The sequence below is a fragment of the Cydia pomonella genome, chromosome 13 (assembly GCF_033807575.1).
Source record: "Cydia pomonella isolate Wapato2018A chromosome 13, ilCydPomo1, whole genome shotgun sequence".
Classification (NCBI taxonomy): domain Eukaryota; kingdom Metazoa; phylum Arthropoda; class Insecta; order Lepidoptera; family Tortricidae; genus Cydia; species Cydia pomonella.
This window is the reverse complement of record NC_084715.1, coordinates 19216613-19241705: the sequence shown is the minus strand read 5'-3', so window position 1 is coordinate 19241705 and position 25093 is coordinate 19216613. Positions and strand designations below refer to the sequence as shown.

Here is a 25093-nt window from a genome sequence, read left to right as displayed (position 1 = left end):
TAATGTGGCTCTTTAATAAAATTCATCGTAGTATTTAACCATATATTTATCGTTTCTTCTTCTTCCCGCCATGATTACTCCCCCCCTTCCCCTTCCCCTTGATCCGGCGGCGCACGCCGGCCGCGTTCTCTGTGTCATCATCATCATCGTCTGCGCCGCGCTTACGGCCCTTTGTATTCCTCTTGTCTTCTAGCTCTTTCATTTCCTAAAAATAATATGAGAAGTTACATAGTTCATATAACAAATATGGTGCTCAGTCTCCAAGAGCGAGAACTGCAATGGAGCTTTTCCCTGCCATCTATTGAAAAACACAATCAAACGATCGATCAAATACCGCAGTTTTGGTTACGAACTTGCGTGAGAGTTCTCGCATCGACTGAATGAGTCTTTAATCTAATAGATAAAGTGTGGTCATGTTTAAAAAAACCCTTTTGGCATTCATGTCACTTAGAAATGAGTCGTGTAGTATAATGGCATCAGAAATATCGGAGTGATCAATCTTTAAAATATCTAAACGTGGACTATATAGCTTTGACAACTTAGGCGACAGATGGTTGTAAGACTTGTCAGCATTTTGGCCGATTTCGATATAGCTGATGAATATCATTCAATATACTTACAATCTTTGTGAGTCTCTGCGCCTCGGCTACTCGCTCCTGCAGCACCATAACCTCGCTTTCCTCTGTCGGGTAAAGAGGCAGCTGTTTACCGATCAGCTGCTCAATACGCTGGTACAGTTCCACGTCGTACTGAAATAAATGACGAGGTTGTAGAAAACGTCGAACATCTTTGGGTGAACACATTAGCCAGCCACCTGTTGGGCAGGTACAGTAAGGTACCCACGACGTCGAAATACCAACTGTATAAAAAATGTATACGTTACGTACGTTATACGTTATGTTAGGACACCGATTGTAGTCTGTTCGTAGGCGCATTTTGCTACAAAGTGGAAAATACACGTTATCAGTTGCAAGCGTAACGCGTAGTTTGCGTTAACGTGCAGAATTACTATATCCAGACAGTATATCTTTTGTATATATTTTTTTATATTATTGTTATCGAAGAGAAAGATAAATTAAAGTTTACCAAGGTTAGAAGTAAGCTTAGTCGGTTAGAGTTCAAAATGATTTATTTGTATAACATGCTCTGGGTATACAGGTGTGTCCAATCCTCCATTTAGGTTAAAAACTTGTATTAGTTATCTGGATGGGTGCTCGGAAAGGTCGTAATTTCTAATCTTGCTGGACTAGATGCGGTGCTTTACAATTGATCGTTCAATTAGAAATAGTATGAATGTAAGATAAGAAGAGTATGAGGAGGTATATTTCGTTACCTGGGACACGAAGGTGACGGCCTTGCCCGCCCGGCCAGCGCGGGCCGTGCGGCCCACGCGGTGGATGTAGTCCTTGCTGTGCAGGGGGATGTCCAGGTTGATCACTACGTCCACGTGGGGGATGTCTAGACCTCTGCACGATAAGAAACAGTTCTGAGATTATAGCGCAGTTGATAGAGTAGTACTTGGACTTTCCTTTGATGATCAGATGAGGTAAAAGAGAGCTTTGAAAGAAGTCTGATTTGATCAGGACTTGATAAGAGAAACAGATGTCAGATAACCACCACGTTTACGTTGACACTGTTGAGTTTGCCTTCGGCAATTAGCAATCGTGAAAACGTTTGTAAAATGACGACGCCGTTTGTAAACAGCCAAATCTTTACTGCGACATTCACATATGTCGCCGGTCTTAAAACTGTAAAGGAAAAAGTAAAAAAAAAAAAAAAAAAAATTGTACAAGCTTTTATCGCTGACTACTTTTTTCCACAGGCAACTAATACTCATCGAGACAACTCTAACAACCCCAAACACAAAAAGAAAGTTGAAGAAAGAAAGGTGAAGTTCGCGTTGTTTTCTCACAAAGTTCCCATGGCCACCTCCTGTCTCCATCATCAGATCAGCTCCATGTCATCATAATGTTGCATTGACATCCGATTTACAGATGTATGCAAAATTTCAGAAATCGGGAAGATGGTCAAAAGCTTCCAAGATTTGGCTAACATACATACTCACAGGGCAAATAAAATAAAAGCTAAAATGTGTTAATCATTGGACATAGTAAAAGGTAAACTAACATTTTGGATTAGTACAAAAATGTACATATTGGAGGTCAGAAATTACTGATTTTATTTTATAGTAACGAAATTGTAGTTTTTAGTTTAAAATTCTATAATCTATTCTATTAGAATACCGCACATCAGGGACTTCATAAAAAAGCACAGTACGCTATTTAATGTTTATCTCTTTACCATCTCCATGGCCCTAGGCAGTAGATACATAAAATATAAGAAGACAACAAAAATGCGTCTTGATTTCCCGAGACAAACTCACCTTGACGCCACATCAGTACAGATCAAAATCGATCTGCTTTTATTTTTGTACTTGTTCTACCCAGGCAATCTCTTGTTCCACATCTGGCCGTGCAACGGTAGTGAGCAGCCCAAGATTGCGTAATAACAGACACCATTATCCAAGAGATTCCCAGAGTTAAAAACGACTAGTGACGAAATTGAAAGGAAAGCTCTCCAAGTTTGTCAAAATAGTATGGAAATCAGCATGTTGAATGTAAAACTTAGAGACAGAATAAAACTGGAGGATATTAGAAAGAAAAAAATAATCATTGTTAACCACACTATAGAAAAGATTAAGAGTCCATGCTCCGAGCTCCGACATGCTCCGAGACAAAAGAGAAAATTTGTCAAGTCATTACAACCTGATACCCAAGGGGTGGGAAAAGGAATGATGGTGGACAAACAATGAGATGGGAAGACGAATTCAGACAAGTAGCTGGAGCCTTGTGGAGAAGACTGGCTCTAGACAGACACGTGGAGGAATATGGGAGAAGGCTATACCAAGGGCAACCAGACAAAACGTCTGCGGAGAAAGGCTAGCAGTAAGTGACAACATTTTAAAGACATACTAACCTGGAAGCAACATCCGTACAGATCAAGATCGACCTGCTCTTATTCTTGAACTTGTTCAAGGCCGCCAGCCGCTTGTTCTGGGACATCTGGCCGTGCAGCGGTACGGCGGCGAGGCCTAAGTTGCGCAGTAACAGGGCGGCTCGCAGCGCGCCGGCGCACGTGGCCACGAACACGATGAACGAGTTGCCGGAGAGCTCGTTTAGAATGTGCACAAGGTACACGTCCTGGTAGAAATTCATTTATTATTTACAGACCTTGCAACAAACGGCATGCGATTTTAGTTAATTGATGTCTAAGTAGGAGCAACGAATTCATTCGATCGATCAAATGCCGGAATGTATCGCAATCGCATGCGATTTTCGGTCGTTTGGAGAGGCCATTATTTTATTTGATGTCAAATTCATGGTATACTTTAGTATTTTATACAATCGTGATATAATAGAGAGCTTTTCAGTCGAGTAACGTGTTTAGGCAATGAAGTTTGCTGAGTTGCCTAAGTAAGGTACTAGATTGATTTTACATGATCGGTGACTTTGCAATGCAAATAGTTTTTTTCCCAAATTCTTACGAAACTACAAATATGGACTAACCTTATATTTCACCGGGATGAACACATAGTACTGTTGCAGCTTATCCACCGTCTGGTACTTAGTGGACACCTCCACCTTCACCGGGTTCTGTAGCGAGGCCCGCTGCAGCTTCTGCACCTTCTTGGTCATGGTGGCGGAGAACAGGTACGTGCGGCGTTCCCGGGGGATCACGCGGAGGATCTTGTCCACTTCCACTTCAAAGTCCATGTTGAGGATGCGGTCTGCTTCGTCCATGACCTGATATTGTTTTTACATCTGGTATAGTTTATTTACATAACAGATATATAAATAAATAAATAAAAAATCTTTATTGCCACACAACAAAATTTACAATTTCTGTGAAAATAGCTAAAAAATACAAAATAACTTAAACTAATTAACTTAAATTAACACAATAATTACAACTTAAATCTATAATGTGGCAAAGGGTGCCAATCTCAGCATGTGCAGTGCCAGAGGGCTCTGCGCTGATTTTCAGACTGGTCCCGGGAGAGATTGGGGTCGGTCACTACTAACATAATGTAATGTACCTTTCTTAGGTACAGCTCTCAGCTCTATATTGACATCTTTGTGTATTTGTGTGTTCCTGTACTATAGTTTATTAATGTACGTGTATGAGTATGTGGGGCTGGTATGTAGAAATAGTGTAGGTAAGAATGTACTTTGTAATGTGTGTATTATGTTTTGTCTTTACATACAGATAAAAGAAAAAAAGAAGAATACATTAAATAAATATAAAAATAATAAAATGAATATAAAAATAATAAAATGAAAATAATTTATCAAAACCAAAAAAATAATAAATATATATATAAATATAATATTTGGAGCTACAACTTATTTTGTATATTTAATAGATGTGTACGGACTAAACGCTTATATTTTAAGAACGTTAAAGGTTCTCGCATGGGGGGAGGTAGGTCATTCCAGACTTTACTAGCGGCAAATTTGAAACTGCCCCTGAAGGACGCAGTTAGTTAGAAGTATAAAGAGGTATTACTATTATTAAGTAGCTTTAATCTAAATAAAAATTATTACTTTGTTAAATTCGTTCTTCGATTGGTAACACAGAATCAGGTTTTTCAAGCATTACGAAGACCACATTAAATTTCAGCATTCTATTTATTATGCTGCGAGCAACTCTCTCTGTGGTGGGTAGTGCAAACTGTCTCTGTTGCACTACCCACCTTCTTATATGACAACAGAACTAAGTCTTTGTGACTAATCCCTTCTTATACCTTTATTCATAAAACTTTAGTCAGTTTATGTTTTATCTCTTTGTCAAAACACATGTCAAAATGACTATCAGAATGAATTGAGGCTTGTAGCACGTTTGTGAATAGGCGGGTCCACACAGAGCGAGCACCGTCGCGAGGAAATTGCCTCGCTTTGTGTGGACCCGCCTAATGACGCCATAAGCCCTTAGTTATTTCACTGTCAATTTTGCATAAATGTTGACATAAAAAAAAAACATTTTTTTTATTTTCATTTTTGTTTATACTGGACCTTAAAATTGAACTGTTGTGCATCATACTAACTTACTCTTAGTGCTTGAAAATGGAGACCTAGACTCTCCAAAACACAATGTGTCTAAAAAATCATTAGTTACACTACAAAATTAATTTAGTATGAAATTTAAACAGCAATAAAAACATGCTGAAGCTACTTCTATCCTACTCTTCTAAGATGCAATAATCTGTAATTTGTGATACCTAAATAAACCATTTTTCATTTTCATGCTTACCAGATATTTCAAAGCTTTCAGGTTGAATCCTTTAGTGTTCTCCAGGTGGTCAACAAGCCGGCCGGGCGTGGCGATAATGATGTGTGGCTTCTTGGACAGCGTGAGGGCCTGCGCCACCATGTCCATGCCACCAACTATTACTGCACATTTTACTCCTATACTGGCTCCTATAATTTAATGTAGAGTGAAGTTTAGAAATACCAGTACTATCTGGTTGACACAATATTAAAAAATAAACAATCAATTGCACTAAAAAGCAATTAAATGCAGACAAGGCAGACTGCCGGTCTGGTCGGGAACGCGTATGTAACAACTCTGGAATTGCAGGCATAGGCTACAGTAACCGTTTATCATCAGGCAGGCCGTATGCTTGTTTGCCACCAACAAAGTAAAAAAAAAAATTCAATATTGTACTGAGAATTCTGTAAATCAGGGGTAATAAAATAGCGGCTCTAGAGCTGCATGAGGCTCTTTGGAGATACAATTTCGGCTCTTTATGTCGCCCATAGAATTAGCCCTTGAGAGTTCATACACCACTGAAAACAACATTCGCAGTGATTTAAGCTTCCTAACACTGGTGATTTTTCACTGCAGTTAGCTCTTCTCAAAAGTTTGCCGACCCCTGTTGTAAAAAATAAACTCCTTAGTCACCTTAGTTCACAATCATACTAGTGAAAATTTTGTTGCAATTGGCTTCTAGACAGTTTTTCGTAAATAATGTCAAACGATCTTGATTTTCCTGACGATCAAATGTCTATATGGGACTCATGGCATTTAAGCAACACAAAGGTCAGAAATGAGAGTTAAAGTCTGACGCTCACACTCGACAATTGAAACGCCTCTAACAAAATGATAATGTGATGTGACGTCATCACATTATCATTTCGTGTGTGTGTTTTAACATCATATACGTCTGTTCTAAATGTATGTAGATCAAGGAAATTGCCATTTTGACCCTGAAATATTACATATATGTGTATAGTTTTCATACAATTTATCTTTCAATAAAATGTAAGTAATCGAATGGTACCATTTTCTTTTCTATTTTTGAAAGACAAAAAATAGATTTTTTTTGAGACTTAGGAGCCTTGTATTTTGTTATAATCTCAATATAATTTTTTGAATTCCACTTTTTTATAATGGATAGCTCATTTTCTATCCAATTAACTAAATTTTGTTATAATATTCAACATGTGTCAAGTACCAAGTACCCAATTATTAATACCATAGTGCACTAACAAAAGGTCTATATTACAACCAAATTTTCTGCATAATTAGTATGATTGTGAACTAGAGTGATAATATGGGAAATTAACCATGTTAATCATGCTTCACTTAGAGTGAAACAAGCCCCTGCTTGGCGCCTAAAACCCCTAGTAATTTAATTGTATACCTTTTTAAATTGATGTATCTAAAGCATTACTAAAACAACTCTTTAATAAAGTAGAGGAAGAGAAAACACAATTTAGAGCTCACCAAGTGCCTCAAACTGTTCTGAAATTTGGAATGCCAATTCTCTGGTAGGTGTAAGTACGAGGGCAAAGTATCTCTGTGGGTTTTCGAGCAGCGCCTGCAAAATAGGCAGTGCAAAGGCACCAGTTTTGCCAGATCCAGTCTCTGCGAGACCTATGATGTCCTTGCCCTCCAGTGCTACAGGTATTGCCTCTTTCTGGATTTTTGACGGGTTCTTCCATTTTAATTCCTGGCATGCTTCGCATAATACGTCGACTACGCCCTGAAAATGAAATACAAAAAATGAGATGATATAACCTCAAAATAATAGTTGCTGTAAGTTCGTAATGTACAAATATATTAAGGCATATGTGTGACATTAACGAACTGTCGGTATATAAAAATCTATAAATGTATATTGTTAATAATGGGAAATTCTACAAAACAATACAAATACCACATACCAAATCTTTGAAAGTTACTGTTTCTTCGGTTTCGCCATTTTCTTGCGGTTGTTCTTGTGCCTGCTCTTCTTCTTTGCTCTCATCTCCGGATTCTCCGCTATTAGAAGAATCATTCTCTTCAGTCATATTTATTTAATGTAATTGTTTAAAATGTTTTATAAATAACACGGAACACGTGAGATCTCTCCTCAGACAAATCGCAAACAACTGTCACTGTCAGTGTCAATTGTCTTTTGTCACTTTTTTTAATGACGCATGCATGACGAATGACACATATCAGACGTTATAAATCATACCTTAAACAGTTCGGGACATTTTTGTTGAGATGTTTTTCAGCATGTTTAATAAAAACCGTGCCTTTTTAGATAACTCTGGGCTACATCAAGCGGGCTCGCAGTAGTTTTTCAAAAAAACTTCTAAACTGAGACGTCATCTACGTACTTCAAATTCGGCGTCGTCTTAAAGAGGTTATAGAAGTGTTATTTTGTGCTTATTTTAATAAAATATAAAGCACAAAATATGGCTAAGCATCATCCAGATTTAATTTTCTGCAGAAAACAGCCTGGTGTCGGTAAGTATGAATAATTGCATTGGAAAAGTGTCTACCTTCACAATAACAATATAAGCATAAAGCGTTTCACTGTTTCCTCAGCTATAGGCAGATTATGTGAGAAATGCGACGGTAAATGCGTGATTTGCGACTCGTACGTGCGGCCGTGCACGCTGGTGCGCATCTGCGACGAGTGCAATTACGGCTCGTACCAGGGACGATGCGTGATCTGCGGCGGCCCCGGCGTTTCTGACGCGTATTACTGCAAGGAATGCACTATCCAGGAAAAAGATGTAAGTAGCTCATACTCAACAATGCTTGCTGGTAACTAAACCCTCTGAATGCCTAATCTTTTTCAGGCATGTAAAGTCCAATTTAAGGAATCCTTGCCTTAGGGTGGTATAAAAAAACTTATGGGGCAAATAGAGACGGGATGCTCTAACAGATTGAGCCCTAGAGTGCATAGACACAGCACAATACACTTTTAGAACAGGGCTATTGCATAATATTATTGTTTTCCATAACAAATTCCTGCAGTGGGACATATCTAATGTCACTCGATATAACAATTCACTCCCTTATAATGTCAACATTCGTTGGCTATAGTTGGTATATTTTAGTATTAATTTTTCTCTATATAATAATAACTCTATAGCGCCGAAATGTACGGTCCCTTGAGTGTCACTATATAGAGTTTTAATGAGTGAACAGAAAGATATAATTCCACTAACTCTAAAATAATATAAACCACCTACAATAAAATAAACCAAACTTGTATTTGCACCTCTAGTGAGATTATATTTTCGGCTAAATAATTTAAATTGTTGAGATTTTGAAATCAGTGAACATTGGGTAAATTGCCCTAAAATACCACCTTTTACTTTAGTTTCTATCTGCTTCATGTCTTAATTTTATATTTTTACTTTTCAGAGAGATGGCTGTCCAAAGATTGTGAATTTGGGAAGCTCAAAGACTGATCTGTTCTATGAGAGAAAGAAGTATGGCTTCAGAAGACACTAGTAGTAACTGTAATGTTAGGCTATTTGTATTATTGATTGATGTGTGACTTGGACTTTATAATGGATTTAAAGCTTGCTTAGACTAGCAAGAACTTGCATGCAATTTTCATTACATTGCGGTATCCAATCAAAGTTACGAATGCAGTTTACCTTAGTAGTCGGCAATGTAACATAACTAGCTAGCAAGTTCTTGCTAGTCTACGCCTCGCTTAACATATCCCTAAGTTAAACCAAACCATATGTACATTTCATAGTACTCTGGTAAAGTGTTTACCAATCTGCTGATTGTGGTTGGTGCAACCAGTGAGGATATATTTATACCACGACCTAAATACCTTAGAGCAAATTTTGTTTCAAAGAACACTGCATTTCTGACAAAATGTATATCCTTATTTAAAAATGAATATTTTGCTCAATATAAACTCTGTGATTATATTGACCAAAATATATATATTCGGTATTTAGTTCCATCTCTTTGTGATAACTTAATTTTTTTAAACAAAACTGTTAGATCTTACTATTTCATGAAGTGTTTTTTTCATAAACACACTGCGGATATAAATAAAAAAATGGTTTATGACCGGTTAAAACAAAATATTTGTAAATAAAAACTCCAATGTAATTTTGGTTTTATTAAGCCTTTATTTACAATACATACAGATTTCCATCTGTTTTGTTATTCAGGAAATGACAATATTCAAAAATTAAGGGCGAATCTCATATTGTATTGTAATTTATTTATGCCTAAATCTACAAATTAAAGGTTGAACACGCCAAAACGTGGGCATACATATGTACTTATATTTTTTTTATTTACGACTATACAAACTATTTAGTAATATATTTATAAACTAAATAGTATGATCAACAAAAAATATTATGACAGCATGTCACTTCGTACATTCGTTTTCACGATGGAGAGCCCTGAAATTCAGCAGCGTGAAATGATTTTACTCAAACACACAGAAAATCCCCTTCTAAGCTACAGAGCACTAGCAAAGTTATTGAAATATCCACAATCCACTGTTTGTTCTGTTTTAAAAAAGTTCCGGGAACGGTTTACTGTAGAACGGAAGTCAGGTACTGGCGGAAAGCAAGACGTAAGACACAAAAAAAAAGAAGCCAGAGTTTTACAGCTTTTTAACACAAATCCGAAGATTTCGTCACGGGATGTCGCTAAAAAGGTACAAATGTCACAATCTTATGTACAAAAAGTAAAGACAAGAGCTGGGTTAAGGTCGTACAAGGCTCAAGCTGCACCTGACCGCAACGCTATACAGAATTTGACGGCCAAACGAAGGGCAAGAAAGTTATACGATAATTTCTTAACAAAATTTAAATGCATCGTGTTAGACGACGAAACGTACATAAAAGCTGACTGTAAACAGATACCAGGCCAGGAGTTTTATACTAGTACGAGTCGAAAAAATGCTCCTGAGGACTGTAAGTTAAAAAAGAGGTCCAAGTTTCCGAAAAAGTACTTGCTTTGGCAAGCTATTTGCAGCTGCGGTAAAAAAAGTCGATCATTTATCACTACAGGCTCTGTAAACAGCGAAATTTACAAAAAAGAATGTTTGGAGAAGCGACTTTTACCCTTTCTAAGAAAACATATTTCGCAACCATTGTTTTGGCCTGATCTTGCAAGCTGCCACTATGCCAAAGCTGTGTTAGACTGGTACAAACAGAATGGTGTTGCTGTGGTACCAAAACACTGCAATCCTCCTAATTGCCCTGAACTCAGGCCTATCGAGGAATATTGGTCCATAATGAAAGGGATATTAAAAAAGAAGGGCGGGCAAATCAATTCCGTGGCTGATTTGCAAAAAACATGGACTTGGGCTGGTAAAAAGTACCCTGACAATGCCGTGCAAACCTTGATGAGCCGCATTCGACGCAAAGTGAGAGCAATGGCGTATTCAACGCATAATTAAAACACATTTGTATGTTTATAAATGTACGATAGTAGTGTAAGCCAATGTAATAATTTTTTTTTTTTAAATGTACTTGATTATGTTTTTATTGACTATTTAATATGCCCACGTTTTGGCGTGTTCAACCTTTATATGGAGGGCTTAGTGAAAACTAAGTACTATATTAAAACTACAAGGAAACACTTTATTGTCAAGTATATTTACCTACTACTAAAACGAGTTATTACTAAGTTGTAATCTTCCTTTATTACTAATTGTAAGTTGAATCCTTACATAAATATGTACACTATACAATCAACTGCACTAATTATAAAACAGGATTATGTTGCCTAAAATATTTTACATAACAATTATCATATATAACTGTTATATATATCATATATATATAACAGTTACAGACAAGTCTCCTTTTAAAGCACTATATTTATATGCAGAAGAGCTAATATCAAAGAGAATTTGAAATAGAGGTCACAGAGTGCAGAGGTGGATTGTCAAAGAAAACTTTGTAACCACTAAATTTACTGCCATCTTTTGACTCATGATTAAAACTTTTAAAACGCCATTTCTGATATTTTTTCGGCTTTGCCTGGTGGGGTGAATCAACTCGACTGTAAGTAGAAACCCTATTATTTTACAACCTCAGTAACTGTAACCTGCGTGATAATGAATTCTAGCTGCCTCTACTGCTGGCGCTGACGACGCTATTGGTCGACGAGCCAGCGGGATTAGTCCAGATGTTAGGCTGCTCCGATGACCCCATGTCTGAATATGCTGGTCGCGCGGGTATGATCGGTGAACGAATGCATACGCTGAAAAGAGTGTAAATATAGTTAATTTGACCAATTTTTATGGTTATTAATCTTGGTGCTTTAGTAAAAAAGGGCGTCAAAAGTGATTATGCACTTAATATGTACAATCTGGCCATTTACGTTACTAGGCGCGTAATTCAAGCATGGCTGGCGCGGAAGGATGATAGAATGAAATCAATTTAGGCTTTCACGCCATGTGCTATGCCAAGTATCTACTTATGGCGCTTCCATACATTGTCACCGCCAAATAGGTACTTAACGTAGTCGCACTCTTTTGAAATTGCCGTCTTTTTAGTGACGGAAGTAGTCGGCCAGAGCACTTACATTATTTTACTACTTTAAATTGATCTAGGTAGTTTTCACACGTGGTATGGGAATGTGCTTGAAAAAATATTAGACGTTTGTAACATGTTAAAATAGTCCGCAGGAAGCTGGGTTTCGTTTGTTTTATAACCTGGAGCTAAGGTAGAAGTACTAGTGCTCGACGCTGCACTAGTCACCGACATGGGCACTTTATTTCATGGAAATGTAGGTTAAATTTGAACAACGAAGATTTTTCTGTATTCGAACTTAATCTTTGTCACTTTGACATAAAGTGCCCATGTCGAGTACTAGTGCAGCGTCGAGCACTAGTACTTCTACCTTATATAAAATAATTACAAGCCTATACCTGTCCCTCATGTCATTGTATGTGTAGTTTCATTACAACCCAACAAGTAGTTATAAAATGAGAACGAAACTCCCTTTGTATGGGAAGGTGAAAGTCGGCTGAGCTTGCTGCGGACTCTTACGTTTATTTGATATTTTATGCTTTAAACAGGTAATTTTAACCATGCATTTAAGTTAATAGATTTTAGATATCATTTTTAGAATCACAAAAGTCATAGCCGTCGGCATATTTTTCGCTGACCAAGTTATGAACCCTAATATCGCGGGTATTGGTTGATCGGACATATGCTGACGGCTTTGCCGATTGCTGACTAAGAATATAAAGAAGGTTAATTTTGATAAATCTTTGTGCTCGACATGCCCAGGCAAGTCTTACGACTAACCTGTCCCCGTATCAGCTTCCGAATATAGTCCTACAACATTTATAAATTGTTACAATGGTATAATTAATCCAGATATTATAGGACACAATGTCCAAGTACGAAAATAATAAACCTCACTGATTTTGGCAGATCCTCAAGTTCGCCATTTCCTAAGGTAGGCAGTAAAACTACTGTCATGAAACTTACCTATCAAGTGATAGTCAGCAAAAACTTGTAGGCTTGTTGTAGTATCTACATACTCCTGTCATCAATTGGAAACAATTCGTTCTTTCGGTCAATTCTGTAGAACCCCTTTATCGATAGGATAACTCCTGGCCCTTCAAAAGCTGGTCTCTTACGACGAACAGCTCCTGGTTCAACTGCTGGTCTCTAACTGAAGGCGAAATTCTCATCCATGTGGAGTTGGACTATTTCGACTTATTCCTAATACGATTATCTACACTAGTTTCTAAAGACAAAAACACACCAATACATACAAACTTACGAGTTGACATCCTCCAGTTTCTTCAACAACCGCTCGTTCTCCCGGCTCAGTAACTCCTGGTCCCTCAACAGCTGGTCTCTCACTCCGAACAGCTCTTGGTTCTCGGTCCTTAAGGCTGAGTTCTCATCCATGTGCAGTTGGACGAGCTCGACTAGCTCTGATTGGGGAAGCTGGTAGAGCTTGTTGGCTTCGAGTGCTGGAGGGGTGTTGCGTGGGCGTTGGTCTGTGGAATATAAATTGTATTAACTACAATGGATCTACTGGATGAGGGTTGCGATAAAGTCCAATATAGAGAGTTTGGGCAGGCCAATATATCAAATATCGTTGACATTAATTATGTTGTGAAGAATAAAGTTTAGGTCTAAACTGCTACTGATAACTGCTTCTTGTGAATATTCGGAGGGAACACTCACATAATTATATACATAATTTTGCAGTTTTAGCCGTTCGAACTGGATAAATCTTTTCTATACTTACTGTAATCCATATTGTAATCTGTTTGCACGTGCAGTGCAGTTCTGAGGTGTTGGTTTTCTGCTTGTAGAGCTTCTACTTCTCTCTTCAGACTGAGTATGAGCGCATCTCTTGCGTCCTGCAATTAAATTATTGTAGAATAGGTTTAATTCATGCTGTATAACGCGTGCCTTCACTTATATGGTCATGTTATTAAAGGTTAGAGTTGACAAATCTACGCGTCGTCGTGGATGACACGGACGCTATGTCGTTAAAGATTGTTGGACGTGATGTTGATTATTGTATCTATAAGTACATGAAGTAATAGATATATCTGGATCAACTTGCCGCGGATTGTCAAGTTTAGAGCCCTTGGCAACCTAATTAGCTACTGCGTTATGACGTTAGGTATGTAAAGGGCTTTACAGCGCCACATACAGTCTCATATTTTCGGCCAAATTTGCAGTACCTATATGTAAAGTACTTAGGTAATGTTTTGAGAGTAAAGTAGATTGTAATGAAACTGCACATACAATGACATGAGGTATATCTATGCCTATAATTAGTTTACATAGCTCTAGCTTATAAAACAAACAAAACAGAGCAAAAACAAGTTTTGTATGAAAATCTTAAATTCGCTGTATTTTTTTTTTACTTGGTATCTGAGGCTGCGTTAAATTAATTAGCCCTAGATATACGTCATGCTATTGTAATAAGCAAGCTATAGTCGTTTTAAAATGAGAGCGTAACTACGTTTGTACGGACAACCGAGCTTGCTGCTGCGGACACGTAACATAAATAGTGTGCAAAACCTTTTGTTTAAAAAAACATGGAGTGTTGATTTGTCATAGACGAAGTTCTTACCATTTTGACGATAGGCTTGGATTTGATCTTCTTAGCTCGGGCTGCATATCGTAAAGTGTTGATCGTTTCGCTTATGTTTGATCTCGAAGGGGCTATACACGCAATCTGGAATAAAACAATTTTCACATATGATCACTTGACGAAAATTTAAAATAGGCGGGTCCACACAGAGCGAGCATACGAGCGAGGGAATTTCCTCGCGCACAATGCGGCCAGTAATAGACGTGCCTCGGCCGAGGCGGCGCGCGGGTTTTTCTCGCCCTGTGTGGATCCGCCTAATTGCTTTTAAGTTTAACAGGAGAATCATTCGAATTTTGAGAATACGGAACAGCTAAAAGTAATTGTTGAAAAATTCATTACATACTGTTTGTTGCTCTTAATTATACACTATAACAGGGGTTCCGAAACTGTGTGCCGTAGACAGTAAAGAGGGGCGCCGTGAGGCAAACAACCTCACCATGTTACCCATCTATTTCGAATAGCCTTGCTAGGTTAGGGCGCCGAAATTAAATGTTAAACTTGAAAGGGCGCCGCGGACTGAAAAAGATTGGAAACCCCTGTTCTATAACATCTTTCTTTACAAAAGCTTCTATAAACTCAGGGTTCAAAAGACAGGCCAGGCCCTTTGTCTTGTCTTGGCCAGAATGCTTACCATTAGAGTAACACCATTGCCCGCCAGGCTGTCAGCCAACAGTTTCGTCAGCTTGCTGTCCCGGTACGGTATGTGGCCTCTCTTCTTACCGTCACTTAGTTGAGCTATACAGTATCCTGGAACAACGAGTAGTTAGTTAAAAGCTTACACTCTCTTTATCCCGCCAAACCGGAATGACCCTAAGAAGGTGACAGACAGTATATGGTTTCTGACCGAGGTCATGTATGTGAGATAAGACTCCCTTGAATGTTAACACGACTCACCTAAAACCATAAGACTCCTATTAATATTATTCGCCTCCTCCAACGTCTTCCCCGTGCTCTGCGTCTTCTTGGTCATCTCGCTGCCCGCCAAGTCCACGAAGTTGATCTTGCCGTGGGTTGAACAAGTCACGTCGCCATCGGTGCGCAGATCTCTTCGCACCCGTACGCAGAGTAGCGTGTGCGAACGGGATGAATTGCTGTTCATCGCGTGCGCGCCTACTGCGCGGTTACGCATGCCTGAGGGGAAATTGTTGAATTAAAGTCGTACAGACAACTGAAGAGATACGTGACTCCTGAAGTGATTCTCTGCCTTAGCAAGTGAGCCTTCCCTTAATCTCACTGTACTAAGTCTTTTTTTTCCCTTCCGTTAACCTTAAACCTCACTGTTACGAGGTTGTTTTCAACTTCCCCTCTCTACCAGTTACAAAGGGCGGGCCCCGTTGACGTCCCCTGTACAGGCGGTCCAACTTTCCCATTCACCGAACAGATACCAAAAGCTTTCCCTTCCAAGCAAGCCCTTTCTGAAAAAGTAGTGCCCGAGCTAATTCTTGGAATTCAGTTGCCTAGTTGAACTGAGACTCTAAGTTAGCCGTGGTAACAGGGCATGATGAATTGGTGTGCCTTCCTCTCAAAATAGAGGTCAGACGAGAGTAAACCTAAAGTCCTCCAAGTCCTGAGGACTTTTATGAAGCATACACGTCCCGACTGGCATCTGCTCATTTCCAATTAACCTAATCCAGGTGTATTTATATAGAAAACTTTGACCTGAGCTTAGGGGAAGACGGAGAGGGGGGCGTCCATAAATCCAGCGTTTATGAGGAATTTATTTACCCTGCCTAATTTTGTGATATTTGCCGAAACCCCCTCTCTCCCCAACATGAAATTTATTGAGATTCAGCTTGACTCTCTTCCTCCATGATCCCCTTACGTCTTTACCTTCTTCCAGCACAGCGAACAGGTCGTCCAGTTCTTCGCAGTCGACAGTGAACAGGTTCTCCACGTAGAACCCTCTGCTCTCCTTCGACCATCGCACTTGCAGCGGCTTGCGAGCGGTGCCAGGGTTCAGCAGGTCTATCACCTGAATGTTAATATTAGTTAACATTTGTATTCCATTTATGCAATATACCTACAAATAGAATTAATTATGGAAGTATATAACAGAGAAAACTCTTTATTCTACAAAAAAAAAAACTAACTTATCTATTAAATAAAACTAAATTAAAACTAAAAACTAATACTAAATAAAATTAAAATATGTCTAAAAAATTTGGCCCCTTTGGCATGGTGCCGAGGATGCTGGCAGCATTTCCCCGCTGTATAGCGATGCTAATACGTTGTGGGAGAAAGCTGTTAAACAGAGATAATTTACTTTCTAGGTAGGTACCCAAAACAACAAACGTCCTAGGTATATCAACAATGTGATGTGAGGCCATGAGCATGTTCTTTTATACACCGTGTTTTTATTGAATAGCGTTAACTCCGGGGTTTCGGTAAGTACGTTTAAGGAAACTAAATGGCATAGTTAATTAAAAAAAAAAAAATTTTTTTTGTTTTTTTTTTACTATTTTTATTTTTATAAAAAGTAACTAAATGTTGCATATAGCGTTGTTGTAACACGGGCATTACATTTAACTCAACCAAACAATTGAAAACTGTGACATATCAATGTCATTTCTAACATCGATCGTCCGAGATAGTACGTACGTTTAGTAGCAAATGTATGAACTCGCACTAAACACTAACTAATAAGTAAACAGGTCCTAAAGCAAGTGTACACGCTCGTAAGGGCCTTATAATATAAAAATTTATGATTGATTATCTCTGAAATGGAGTTAGTTAGAATATCGGTATCTTTGAGAAAGTTACTTAATTTAAGCTCAGGAATGCACCCTCGAAATTAACGCAAATCAAAAAAAACACGGTGTATAGCTAATAAACCACTACCATATACAGACCTCTGTATCTCATATTAGCTACTTATTTGTGTTTTTTATTACTTTACACAACGCGTCTTAATATTTCTCTCCACAAGAATATATAACCATTTTCCTAAATTTTTTGGCCTGCAGAACTGACCTTTTCATTGTAAATCTCAAGGAAGCTGGCTTTCAGTATGAAGTGGCACTCAGGACGGTCGTGTATTAACCGGAACAGGTACACGAATGACCGCACCACCAGCCCGTGTTCTTCGGAATATGGGCTTGCTCCTCTTTCCACCTGTAGGCGAAAATGGTATTTGTAGGTAGGTATATAAAAAGCTGTGTTGAATGAAAAAGTAAGTTAAATTCTCCATATAAACTGTTATGAGCTCTGTAATAAAAGATCGTTAAATGGAATGAAATATAAGTATATTATTAGAAGCTTTACCTACTCGTTAACTGTCTGTCGCTAAGCGGCGCGCTCGTTACGAGTTATCGCAACATGAATAATCGTTCTTTTGCCTGTTCATTAATTGGTTAGATAACTTAGATAGGAACCTAATGATTAATGTGTACTTAGCACCGAATGCTTAAAAAGTACTATTGTGGTAGTACCTACCAGCAATGTAAAATAAATGCTAATAAATGGTCTAATCTAACCAGAGTTTATAAATATACCAAAGGCCCTACCGAGAACAATGAATTTCGAAGTTTTGTTATCTTTTTTTAATACCACGTCGGTGGCAAACAAGCTAACGGCCCACCTAATGGTAAGCAGTCACCGTAGCCTTTGGACGCCTGCAACTCCAGAGGTGTTACATGCGCGTTGCCGACCCTTTAAAAACCTGTACACTTCTTTTTTGAATAACCCCTCCGGAAAACCTGTGACGGAGCGTCCGCGGGTGGAAATTCCTCTTAAGCCGCACAGTACGTGACCATTTCGGTTCTAGGGTGTGAGGATGAACACCCTGCCGACGGCGAGCGGTGCGGTGATAGAAAGTGGCCGTTGGCATCATGTCAAACAATTCTTTAGAGCACATCCCAATGTACAAGCGGTAGCGGTGTCTGCCTCCCTAACGCTCTTTCATATTCGAGCGATAGAGAGGCAGGTAAGGAAATTTCTATTTTTATTTTTTGCGGTGTGGCCTCAGAATCTTCAGATCAGTGGCGAGGCAAGACCAAATTTTATATGGGCAAGGTACATTTAGCGAGGCCCTCCGGTGGCGCAAGAAATAACGAACATTTTTATGTTGTGTCCGAGATATACTTATTTTATTTTATTTTATTTATTACAAAATATATAAACATTACAGTCAACAAAAACCAAGGCGCTTATATACTAGAACAATTATTACATTTAGATATTAACAATACACAAAAATAATACTACTGTCATAACTAAAATTAAATTAAGTACAATGTCACCATATACATAACATTACAAATTCATGCATTCGTTGTAAATTAAATTAAAATAAAAAGTTGCGAAAACTACATACAATTATTATTTAAATAAATTAAAAAAAATAACTTAAGGGGCCCACTGATTACCAGTTGGCCGATGATATCGGCCTATCATTTATTCGCGACTGTCAGCTTTTGCAAATAACTGACAGCCCGATATCGTCAGGCGAACTGGTAATCAGTGGGCCCCTTTATTTGAGGCGCGAGGCCCCTCGGACCGCGAGGCCATAGGCGGTGGCCGGTGGCCCACGTCGTCCACGCCTAACACCGCCTCTGCTTCAGATACTAAAACGACTTTGTACCGATTAATGGGTACAAAAGCACGCAGTACGCACCGAAATCGTGTGATAGGGCCCTTACCAACAAAGTTGTGTCCAGATCACTTTGAACCGCGCTCGCATACCAAGTTATGCTGCTGCTTTGAGGTATGGTCAATAACTATTAATGGGTGTAACTGTGGTTCAGATTACACTGAAAGAAATGTTTGCATAACTGTAACAAAATTTTGGTTACTGTTTACACAAAAATTGGGACTTGCGAACTATGTGTTATATGTTACACAACCGTGTTTGGCTATCAGTGTTCAGGTACTGGGTATACACTACAAAATAAGTTTGTAAATTTATGCAAAGTTTATTTTCTTATAACCGTAGTTTAGTTATTTAGTAAAGTTACAAAACCAGTTCGGCTATCTATTTTTTTCAGTGTAGCAAGAGAAATCTAACATCATACAAGTTTTATTAGATACTTTCCATCGTTAACGTTCTTCATTTAGTTTATTAGTTTACTTTAACATTAATGCTGTATTTAATGTTGCAATTAACTTAAAAGCCGGTTAAAGAACGGTTAGCCTGAGAACATTACTTTAGTACCTATTTTCTACAACATAGTATAGGTATACTAGTATGTACATAGGTATGTCCAACCTGTTTTTAAACCTGTGGTTCGCTACTACCCTGTCCCTGACTTACTTAAAAACAAAACAGATTACAAATCCAATAACAACCAAATAGACTTAATAGACACCGTATTACGTATGAAACTTTTACGATCTCTATGATTTATATCTTTATCTTGTGATGGAGGTGATTTATGACGAGCCTTCCAAACAATACGACACTTTTCTTTTGTTACGATTAGCTGCCAGACTATATGTATAACGAATTGTCACAAACAGTTTTGTACACGCCGATCGATGATAGGTAATAGCCTAGTAACTAACGCGGGCAATTTTAGATCCCATCGTCAGATTGCGGCCAAATAGCTTTTGGATGTGCTGTTAGATCTACCTACTAGTCAATTCTTTTAGTAATTTTCAGAATTAAGTTTTTAACGTCGTTTTTTGTATGAATTATATATTTTTTAAGATAATTAGGTGATTATGAGTAATAAAATTTTCCATTCGTTTTAAATGCTATTCATATAAGCACCGACACAGTTTCGATATAAACAATAAAATATGTAGGTATACTAAAAATATAAATACCTACATCGTATGCAAACTGAGTGATAGAAAATAGGTACCTACAGGTTTTCGTTTCGAAAGACTACAATAGAAATACGAGCAGAAGTGCTTTTTAGGGTTCCGTAATAGTCCACTAGGAACACTTATATGTCATAGATCTAAAAAAGTAAGGATAAGCCCATGCGAATGCGAACAATTCCGACCGAAAAGTCTCGTTAAGCAAAACACAGCGCCATCTGTTGTATACTGCGTAAACTACGTGGCCGATGGTCAGAGCAAAGATACAATCAAGTCTATTTGAGCCAGAGATATATGCGAAACTAGACTGCACTCTCGCCTCCAAAAAACGTGTCTAGAATAATAGCTCGAGGGAGACCTTAAGTGCCAATTACAGCCACACTTTATCAGGCCTGATATCAGCACATCGTTTACAATATTTGAAATGTAAAAAAATGGTTCGTATGCAAAAATATCAAACATTGAACATTTTTGGCAATTACAGACAAAGTATTGTTTAAATTTCAAATATCGTTAACGATGTGCTAATAAAAAATAGGCAATCTAATTAACATATTTTGTGACTTATTATATAACTATCAGTCTTTTGGGTTAGTTCTTATGCTTCTAATGTGCATAATACTTGCTTATGGCCACCGTTTAGCCTATTCTGACCGAATCGTAACTACGGAACCCTACACTGAGCATGGCCCGACATGCTCCTAGCCGATTTACTTGTTTTATTTACTTTGAGCGTATCAATAGATTTAAAGGTGTCAAACGCCACGAGATGCAAGTATAACCTTGCATATTGACATTGCACCTTGGGATACAAATAACTATTGTGGGTTTTGTTGTATCATTATGGTTACATACAATTATTGCCAATACATTCCTGAATGAATAAGGACCTCGTCCTAATGAAATCACTAATTACCATTTATCAATTAGGTACTCTTCAACAATGGCCTATATGTTTTAAACGGCACAAAGAATTTTAGTGCAACGCGTGACGCTTATGTCCACGTCCATAACACGATTTGAATAATGACCATGCGCCAAAGGACACAGATAAATGGCTGCAGCGTCACGCTACGTAATCAGTGCCCATACATAAATAATCGAGGGTAGTTCACAGTCGTAACTACCATTAAAATTTAAAGCAATTTAGACCTTTTTACTGTGTGGAAAGAGGCAAAGTTAAGTGGAGGCTTGTTGAAACGAATCCAGGTGTCGGATTGTGATTTGGGAAAGTATATTTGTCGGTTTCATTTGTTTAGTGTATTATCTGTGAGCTGTTAAAATGTCTTTCAGATGAAAAGCTTGATATGCCTACCACATATGTATATGTCGGCGGTTGACCGTAAGATCAGGCAGATCGTAATGTTCCTGTGTAATGTTTTGATGAAAGTCACATCAAACTAATAGATAAGTAGGTTCGTTAGGTTGCTTCAGATACCCGAAGGGCAAATTGTCCAGAAATACGCGGGGCTCCTTTGGCTCTGGGAATAAGACAAAGATTTTTACGTTTCGCGATATGATTAGGAATTTCCCGATCTGCCTGATCCTACGATCGGCCGCCATCGTATACACTCACAGGGTGAAGAAACTTGGACGTAAGAACATAGGGGAGCGACGCAGTGACAAGGGCATGTCATGACATAGATACCCAACTGCGACTGTATTGCAAAAGAGATACAGATACTTGCAGAACACCCAGCTGATACCACACCCACTGCCAGTAGGAGTAGGATGATTTCTTCGTATTTATATAAATTACTATTCCACATTTTTCAGGGTCATGATAGTGCATATTTCAGCAAAACAGGGCACGACCGGGATTTGAACCCGGGACCTCTCACACCCAAAGCGAGAATCATACCGCTAGACCATCATGCCGCTCGGTTTTCATTGTATAAATTTCCAGTCCAACCAACTCCAATCCAAAGAGGTTGTACCGAACAACATTTGTGTAAACACACCTTCGTTTTATGTCTGTACATCATCATTGTTTTATGACTCATAATTTGACTGCAGTAACGAAGTTTTAATTGTGTAATAATCGTACACTAACCTCCACCATAGTAGATTTTACTATTTATATATGGAGTCTTGACGAAATTTTCGTTTTTTTTTTAACTACGTTGGTGGCAAACAAGCATAGGGCCCGCTTGATGGTAATCAGTCTCCGTAGCCTCTGGACGCCTGCAACTCCAGAGGAGTTACATGCGCGTTGCCTACCCTAACACTCCGCATCCTCGTTGAGCTCTGGCAACCTTACTCACCCTAGGAACACAACACTATGAGTAGGGTCTAATGCTGCGGTTTTCTGTAAGATGGAGGTAGGTGGTGGAGGTATATTTAACCCATGGAAGATACGTTGGGAAATACGTTGTGCTGGTCAGGGTGCAGAAGGCGGTGCAGTAGAAACCTTCGACTGCCATCCCCAGGAGCCGCTTCCGCCGGAGTATTGTAGCACTCCTGGGGAATCCAAACTAATGATTTAGATACTTAAATTAGCCTTACCAAACCTGGTGGTCCGGTCAGAGTGTGTGTCTTCCCACTCCCAGTCTGCCCGTAGCAGAAGGCGGTACAGGAGAAACCTTCGACTGCCATCTCTAGGAGCCGCTTCACGCCGGAGTACTCCAGGACGTCCTCCTGGGAAATATAAACAACAATGTTACATGTAATGGCCTTCTAGCCTAGTCGATAGTGACTCGGAGGTCCCGGGTTCGAATTCGAATCCTAGTAAAGGCATTTGTGTGTTTATCACAAATATTTGTTTAAGAATTTATATATTTCTATATATCAATGGTCAATCCTGCGAGGACCAATACAGGACCAGAGATGTGTGCCGACATTGAAAAACCATTCATTGATAATCCACCATCAAATGAAAATTACGACCGGCCTGATCAGGTTGCCGAAGAAATGCTACCACACACGCTGGCCCCAAAAGGAGTGCTGTGGATCCAAAGGACAAGCCGGTCCATCAAAGATATACACGAGATACGAGTTACAACGATTTCCCTCGCTGTACTGTATATTAAACACAATGATCCAAAGGGCTTTCGAGGTGGAAAACTTGGATTTGTCATTACTATTTCATCACTACCAATATATATATAAAAAAAAAACAAAACTACGCCTCATTTGATGTAAAGCAACACCTCTTTTTTGGTATGATTTCCATGTATTAAAAGGTATGACTTAAACTTTTATGCAACCCAATATAGACCCTTTGATGCTAGGTATCAACTACATTGGTCAAGTCTCTGAAAACGGGATTAAGCTTCAGTCATCTATTTTGAATGGTGTTCTATAATATGTACCTAATGATTGCACCTGGGAAAAGCAAGTCAAAGAATTAAGACAAACTATGTTCAGGCAGAATGTCGGAGGTCCCGATTCACCTTTCTATGGAAAAAGCTTTATATTGTACAGTCGCGATCAGATATATCGGAGTGGCCGAGGTGCTCAAAATTAACTGGACATGCACTCTAGCGTCTTGACAATAGAGGCGTGTTCAGATATTTGTGAGCACCTTGGCGCTCCGATATATCTGATGGCGACTGTACACTCATACATTGACATAGGTACACTCACACACTCATGTTAATTGAAGGGTCATACACGAAACCACAGAATAAGTAATAGTATTTATACGAAACTACAATAGACTTACAAGTTCGTTACCACTGATAATTATCACAACTAATAAATACGTGTTAAATTGGTAACTATAACTTTAAAACAGCAACTCTAAACATCTAATTTGTTTAAAATACCAGTAAACAAATTGTGAAAACATCGTTAATAATGATAGGAAGTGGGCGGCCATAACAAGAGTACAAACATGCCAGTCACTTCCCCAATCTGTACGCTGTATTGATTCATATTTTTCATTTGATGAACAACCGTTACATACCTACACTCTACTTATGTATAAGCCTCGGACCCGGTTTTAAATATAGTGGTAAATACTGGTTTATTTTGGTTTTACTCCGAACTTTCATAAAACTTTATTGTAACCTAAATAAACCGGTTTATTCGACGAGCGACCGTCCGACCTGGTGGTGTGGAGCGTAAACAAATATAGGGTGTACCCCCATAGGAAGAAACCGGTTAATCCGACAAGAACTTTATGGACATGTTCTTCTAAGAAGCGGTTTAAAAATAAAGGTTTTACGAACGATACAATAAGTACATGATAGCGGTTTGGAAATTTAACCGGTTTTCGAGCCTTGCTTATGTATTTGAATATGTATAATACCTACTCTGTGCAGCTCCATATGTTACTGAGCCGATTCTGCTCACCACATATGGCCAATGCGTCTATATCATGTAACATGTTGTAGAAGTTCGGAGTCGGCATTACATTTGATATCAAGGTTACGGTTCCCCTATCTTGGGCGTATTTTTTTGCAATAATTTTAGTCTATTCTGCATAATAACTTTAAGAATAATATACTGTTAGCATAAACTCACTTGGTACTGGATGGTTGCGCTTACGTAAGTACTCAACGCATAATTTTGATTGATTCAAGTATTTTTTGGCATAAAATTAATGTCCGAATTGAGACCTGTTATCTGTTTCATGTCGCATAATTTTATTTGTAATAATTTATTTTCGCATAATTCGGTATTAAGCATAAACTACTACATCATGAATACTCTGGCTGGAATGATGATATTCCTTCTCACCTGAGTAGCTGCAGGCTCGAAGACCACGTTGTATGAAAACACCTTAGCTTTTTGTCCCGGGTTATGGCAGATGACTTGTCCCTTTCCAGGGAATTCCAACATGTCACGTTCTTGGCACGCTCGTTCTCTCTCGTTGAGGGGCCGAACTCTAAAAGAAAACGTTAAGATTTTTGAAATGGCTTCTGTGTTTTACTATGGTTGTAAATTACTCGCTGTGATTCAGTACCGTAAAATGGGGTGA

General features: G+C 38.5%; 3 protein-coding genes and 1 non-coding gene across 9 annotated transcripts in view; 1 reads left to right on the top strand and 3 right to left on the bottom strand.

Annotated features, from left to right (window-relative positions):
* Window positions 1–28: 28 nt before the first annotated feature.
* LOC133524494 (ATP-dependent RNA helicase DDX47) lies at window positions 29–7454 on the bottom strand. The gene is made up of 8 exons (XM_061860559.1): window positions 7227–7454; window positions 6787–7045; window positions 5311–5477; window positions 3567–3803; window positions 2977–3200; window positions 1334–1466; window positions 621–749; window positions 29–205 (listed from the first exon to the last, which is right to left on the bottom strand). The coding sequence occupies exons 1-8, from the start codon at window positions 7350–7352 to the stop codon at window positions 47–49; spliced, it is 1434 nt and encodes a 477-aa protein (XP_061716543.1). The 5' UTR covers window positions 7353–7454; the 3' UTR covers window positions 29–46.
* Window positions 7455–7535: 81 nt separating this feature from the next.
* On the top strand, window positions 7536–9417 carry LOC133524498 (PHD finger-like domain-containing protein 5A). Its single transcript, XM_061860563.1, has 3 exons — window positions 7536–7797; window positions 7879–8069; window positions 8707–9417. Exons 1-3 carry the CDS (start codon window positions 7746–7748, stop codon window positions 8794–8796), a joined length of 333 nt encoding a protein of 110 aa, XP_061716547.1. The 5' UTR covers window positions 7536–7745; the 3' UTR covers window positions 8797–9417.
* A 1705-nt stretch (window positions 9418–11122) lies between these two features.
* LOC133524489 (kinesin-like protein KIF12) overlaps window positions 11123–25093 on the bottom strand; it is a 37101-nt gene continuing 23130 nt past the window's right edge. For 4 of the 6 annotated variants that reach the window (XM_061860546.1, XM_061860547.1, XM_061860548.1 and 1 more), the window contains 10 exons: window positions 24853–25000; window positions 22675–22806; window positions 17380–17520; window positions 16240–16381; window positions 15304–15540; window positions 15041–15156; window positions 14389–14493; window positions 13549–13663; window positions 13072–13294; window positions 11123–11535 (listed from right to left, as the gene is read on the bottom strand). In XM_061860546.1, the coding sequence (XP_061716530.1) occupies window positions 11397–11535; window positions 13072–13294; window positions 13549–13663; window positions 14389–14493; window positions 15041–15156; window positions 15304–15540; window positions 16240–16381; window positions 17380–17520; window positions 22675–22806; window positions 24853–25000 (1498 nt within the window). In that variant the 3' untranslated portion in view covers window positions 11123–11396. Of the gene's footprint in view, window positions 11536–12587; window positions 12618–13063; window positions 13295–13548; window positions 13664–14388; window positions 14494–15040; window positions 15157–15303; window positions 15541–16239; window positions 16382–17379; window positions 17521–22674; window positions 22807–24852; window positions 25001–25093 lie in introns of all 6 variants that reach the window. The other 2 variants (XM_061860549.1, XM_061860550.1) reach the window with 2 other exon arrangements.
* Trnap-ugg (transfer RNA proline (anticodon UGG)) lies at window positions 21976–22047 on the bottom strand. Its single transcript has one exon. It is a non-coding gene; the product is annotated as a tRNA-Pro (tRNA).